Source organism: Gordionus sp. m RMFG-2023, chromosome 5 (assembly GCF_954871325.1).
Source record: "Gordionus sp. m RMFG-2023 chromosome 5, tfGorSpeb1-WG-v2, whole genome shotgun sequence".
Taxonomy (NCBI): Eukaryota; Metazoa; Nematomorpha; class Gordioida; order Chordodea; family Parachordodidae; genus Gordionus; species Gordionus sp. m RMFG-2023.
The window spans coordinates 9,038,577-9,044,694 of NC_088779.1; the positions used below are offsets into that span (position 1 = coordinate 9,038,577).

At 25.9% G+C, this 6,118-nt stretch overlaps 1 protein-coding gene across 1 annotated transcript; it reads right to left on the minus strand.

Annotated features, from left to right (window-relative positions):
- Window positions 1-771: 771 nt before the first annotated feature.
- Window positions 772-4,387, minus strand: LOC135930061 (uncharacterized). Its single transcript, XM_065466844.1, has 4 exons — window positions 4,289-4,387; window positions 3,027-3,132; window positions 1,569-1,813; window positions 772-902 (listed from the first exon to the last, which is right to left on the minus strand). Exons 1-4 carry the CDS (start codon window positions 4,328-4,330, stop codon window positions 801-803), a joined length of 495 nt encoding a protein of 164 aa, XP_065322916.1. The 5' UTR covers window positions 4,331-4,387; the 3' UTR covers window positions 772-800.
- Window positions 4,388-6,118: the final 1,731 nt, after the last annotated feature.

The following is a 6,118-nucleotide window of genomic DNA, read 5'->3' on the forward strand; positions in this document are numbered from 1 at the left end:
ATAAAAGTTAAACGTCCATAAAATTAAGTCCAGAGAAAATTTTTTTGTTCAATTATTGTTTTGTTAATATTTTTAAACTATTATTCCATTATTTATTGTGAAAATATAACACATACTTCCTTCCCCTTTTAAAATATTTATCATGTTGTAAAGATAAAATTTTCCTCTACGCTTATTTGTAATTTCCAGTTTACTCAAGTTAGCCAGTTTTCCTTCTGATTTTTCTTTTCCTATTTGTAAGAAATTTTTGAATTTATGGTCAAATTAATGGAGAAAGTTTCACTTCACTGTATAATATTTTTTCTGTTGGACTAATCGAAAGCGAAAATATTTATATATATTTAAGTAAATAATTAAAATAATATAGGAAATATTGGAATTTATAATTAAAGAAAATAATATTGAAATTTGATATCAAAAAGCTATATTTTTCTTTAAAAAAGAGGGGTTAATAAAGGTCATATAAGTAAATGGGGGGGGGGGCTGAGTAAAGTTGTGGGTATTAGGAAATATACCTTTAGAATACGTAAGACTTTTTACAGTTTAAAAAATATGATGAAGAAATTTGCTCCAAAGATAGAGACGTGGAAATTAATAATATTGAACCATTTTGAAACCGAAAATAACAATTCTTGTGATATGCCAATGAGTTAATAATTTAAAAAATGTAATATATTATTTATATACATTCAAAAAATAGTACTAATTTTTTTTAAAAAATGTCAACTTTTAATTGTTGATATATTTCATAATTTGTGTTGAAAGTCTGTAATGAAATAAACGCTACAAATGTAGCTAATTCATTTACAATATATCGATTTTTCACGCCAACTTTTGTTCAAATACCTAATTTTCAGTTTAATTATTTTTTGGCGAGTATCGTTATTGTTCCCATTGAATATCTGTTGAAAAAATAATAAATATAAAAGTTTAATACATTGATCAGCTAATATCGTATAAGCATCTATCCCATCAACAATGAATATAATATTTGAAAAAAAGGTGGTGTCAATTGAACAAAAATACCTCATGTAATCGTAGCCCACGTTAAACCTTATGGGGAATCAATAGGAAAAGACCCAATATTTAAGCCAAAATAACATTATGTAAGCTTGGAGATTTATTTGCCAAAACTCGAGGCTAACATTATATAATTTGGCTAATATCTTAATCGAGCCATTTTTAAAAATCGGGTTTAACAAAACTAATTTGTGTTTGGTTTATGCTCGAAATTTATAATGTTTTTACTATATTAAAAATTTATTTCATTTTTAGATTAATTGTTTTAAAAAAATAATAAATTCAAAAACATTAATTTTTATTAACAACCTAATGTGAAATGAACAATTATTTTAGTGCTTACAAATGAAAAATTTTGGTTTGCGTTTTATTTAAAATAATGTATTTATGATGATTTAGAATAAATAGGTGGACACTTTTTTGGGGGTTAAAAAAAGGTAAATTATTTTCATCATTTTTTTATAAAATGTCATTCAATTTAAATAAAGTGTTTTGGGGAAAAAATATATCGCTAAATGCTTCTGCCCAATTTGTAAGCCCTATTTCACCTGTTTTGTATAAATTCCACAATTTTCGTTGTTAAAAGTGTGCTGAAAATTTTGCTTTCCTCTAATTTCGATGCCACATTGCTTTGCATTGTCGTTTTTGCGATTATAGCGTATATGGAGTGTATACGGAAATTTCCCCAAATATCGTTCGACATAATTATATGGGATCTCGATCGCGCCATAAAATGGCCTTTCGAAATCAAAGTATAATTTTGTTTGATAATCGCTGCATATAGCCGTGATTTCTTTTTTTTTGTATTTGAATTATAATATTAGTAAATCTATATATTAATATGAAAATACACAAGGATGTATAAACTAATGAACTCTATCAATAAGTTTTAAATGGTGTTTTCCACACACTAAGTTAAAGTTTATATATAAAAATAAATTAGAGGGAGTCCAATACTAAAAGGTTAAATTTGGATCAAAATAATAATAGATAATAAAATATTAATCATTAATTTACAAAACACTAATAGATATGTCTACCAACACTTAATCACTAACAAATTTTTTTTAATATCAGATTCTCGAAATACGCATACCTTGGGTTTTTGTTAAAGTAGTTTATTAATCCTATAATAAATTTGATGCACAGTATTTTAATGATATAATTAAAATTTTTCCATTTGCATTATCGTTATAGGGAATATTAAGTTTATACTTCCATATTATATTTATAATACATTTTCCAAAATTTTTTTACACATAACATATAATATGATTCAAACTTTCCCAAATTTTATTTATCATAATGTCCATTTTATAATTTTAAAGCTTTAAATTTTTTTTATATAACTTAATGGTGCAAAGATTAATGTGATCTAATTTTTTTTTTAAATAGTTGAAGGATTTAAAATTTAACCCCCACCCCGCCGGAAATTCGAAAATATAAGTCTTACTGGGTTTAAAATGAAATCATGTCCAGCAAGTTTCATACCATTTTATCTGGTCTCACTTAAGTAAGCTAGATTTTCAAAAAGAAATCTTATTCCTCTATCATTTTTTAGCCAAGCAGCGTCTACATTCGAGAAGATTTGCCGCCATTTTTAAAGGGCGGGAGGGTTAAGCATCAAAAATGGGTTTAGACCGGGGGTAAGGTTAAATATAGAATAAAAGCATAATAATTGGTAAAAAGTTTCTAATTTATTAAGATATTTTAAATGATTCATTTTCAGATGACATTTTAAAACAGTTTGAATTTATACACTCTCATAGTTAATTTAGCTTTTACTTAGTTAGTATTACAACTAGCTGATTATCTCCAACTAATGTTCACCACAAAATTTTTTGAGGGTAGGAGTGGATTTAGTGGGGGTGAGGGGCTTTTTTCAACTTATTCTTTGTCACGTATACGCAAGTGTGAATGGAGAGCCTATTATAGCTGATTATTAAGTAAATTGCAACTTAACCTATTCTTAATTTTTAATCAGATATATATAAAATTAATATAACTTGTAATTTGTGGTTCGTAAAAATTATTGTACGATATTGGGTCTTTATTGTATTCTGGAAACTTCCAAAAATGCCAAATATTCCATATGCTGCTAACTTCTGATAACTAAAATTAATAATTATTGAATAATTTTTAAAAAAAGCACTGTAGGCTCAATGTAGAAGGATTAACTCTAATTTATCACAAAGTATATATTTTGTATAACCATAAGAAAGGCCTTTATTAATTAGTCTTAATAAACTATTCCTTTAATTCATAGGCGCTGATTGCTCGCCCCTCCATCGAAATATTCTATAAAATAGATAATCTTGACTTATTAATATTTTATACATCAAATTTTCTATCTGTAAAGAAAATTGGTCTTTTAAATGATCTGAATTTAGAAGAAAAGACTAATTTAAAAATAATCAAATGATTTCTAAGAAGAATGGAACATAGGAGAGGTAATGTAGATGTTTCAAAGAAATTAAATAATATCTTTAATTTTAAAATTTACACAGCTTTCACTGCGCCAAAATTATGAGTTGTGCATTAAAAAATTTGGTTTTTTTTAAAGCCAACTCAAAGGAGGTGTTTTTCTCAAATATGAAATATTTTGGCAGGCTTGATAGTATATATACGTGTTCTGTCCATCCTTTTGCCACTGGTCAGTAACGCAAATGATTACAACTATATTTTAGTATTTTTTTATTTCTATCTTTTGCCAGTATTTATTTCCATTACTGAACATTACTTTAAAAATGTAGTCGTTACTTTTAGCTTACTATCTGAATAAGAGAACATTAACTTTCCCGCTACTTTTCAAATGCGTCACGTTGCTTTTAAAATAAAATACTATAACAACATAACTGGTGCCGATGATGGTAGTCACATTTAGAATTATTTTTACTATCTTAAAATTTACGTAATTCAACTATATAAAATATTATATTTTTTTGAATTTAGTAAAAACTAATCTACAATTGATTATATACATATAATATATATGAATTAAAATTTAATTTATAAGATCTATATTATAATCTTTTAATTTGATCTGAAAACTCGACAAAAATTAATATTTTTTGCAATTTCCTTCAGTTGGCTTATAATTTTGTATTTAAATCTAAGTTCCAAAAGCAACGAGTAACAAAAAGCGTCTTACTTTCTAAAAATAGTAACGAATGACATTATTTTCCCTCTTAAGAAATAGCATCATAAGTAATACAGCTCTACTTATTTCCGGTTCATTAAAATTATTCAAATTCAAACATTATGATACCTGATATGTTAGGAATATTAAAAGTTGCAAATTGAATGTCATTTTATTTTAAGCCCATAAATAAATTTATTTTATTGTAAACATCGTTTTTTTAAAAAATTAATTTATTATAAAATTTATTTATAAAAGAAAAATTATATATTTTATAACTGAAATTATCCAACTAAAAGATTTTTTTTAACCTAAATTTCATATATTAATATTCTGACTATACATTTCCAATATGTGGTTTATATATGTATACTAAAAAGAGGAATGAAAATATTAACATTTCAAACGCAAAAGTCTCCTCATTTTTTCTAACATTTTATCTCTATACAAAAGTTTGACATACATCTAATTGTCATTGTTTACTCTTTTTTTTACACTTATACAACAAAATAAAAAATCAATATCAGTTATATTATATGCTATTAATTATGCTTTCTAAAAACAATCAAACTGATATTAAATTTTATGATGGTATCGAAGGTTATTAGAACATTACCTCGATGCCAAAATCAGAAATATGTTGTTTACTTGTATTATAAATTACCATATTATTTGTTACTCGCTTAAAAATTGAGATGTAATATAAATATTGGCTCAACTGAAGAATATTATAAAATATTCATTTTCACCCCATTCTTAGATACTTTTTTATCGCAAATAAAAGTATGGTTTTTAGATATAAAACAAGTCTTTAGCAATTTTCAAGTTTTATTACCCAAAGATCCTAATTCGTTTTTTAATGTCACTAATGGTAAAATTAATATTTAGCAAAATTTTATTTCTATGAGATTGATACTGAAATAAATTTAAACAGTGAATTCGAATTGTGGTATAAATATTTACGACGTTTAGCTATTTTACCTGAGCATGCTATTGATGCGCTCAATAGGTATAAAGAAACCTTGGCTCAATTTCCGAATATTTTGAAGTTGTTTTATATTCTTGCATGTTTGCCTATTACAACATGTACGAATGAAAGGACTTTTTCCAACTTGAGAAGGTTGAAAACATATTTACGAAGTACTACTTCCGAATCTCGGCTAAATGGGTTAGCTCTGTTAAATATCCACAGAGATTTATTTACGTGTTTTTTCCTTAATGGAATCTCTATGCTAAACTATGTTTTTGGTTTAAATTTTGTAAATATGTTGAGCATCATCACCTGGGTTAAATAATTTTTCATTCTTTCTTTAAGGAATATTTTTTCTATAAAAAATTGATTTTCATCATAGATTCTTATATAAAAATTTATTTCCAAATTTAGCCCAAGATAGGAGATATGTTATAGAAGCCGGTGCGGTTAGCCGCGCCTGGCAATATATTTTTCGAGTTGTGCGGGTGAACTTGTGCATAATTATTTTATGGGTTGAGCCAAAAATCTTTTATTAAAAATTACTAAACTCACTCTCGCGTCGACCTCGAATAATATATGTATATCCTTAATAATAATAAATTTAAATATGATTATAAGTTTTGCTTAAGTCTTTTTAAAGTCTTAACCTCTGCACTATAATCACGTTTCACAAAAATAATAGAAAAAATTTAAAACAAAAATTTGATTTTTAACTAAAAGGCTCTTTCTGCAAAAAAATATGCTTTATCCTCTACAGGATCTCCTGACCCCATCCATTGGATAGTAATTTATATTGCAATGAATATATAATGAAGGTGCTTTTGCTGTAAAGTAAGGCATTACTCAGTGATAGTTTGCAATAAGAGCAATGAACGACTGGCAACTCTTTTACTTTTTTGAGGTTTGAGAGTATTTATTAATCTGCGTATATGTTTGCGCGTGGATTGTAAATCGTTTATAAATTTTATATCATTTCCCTTTGATTT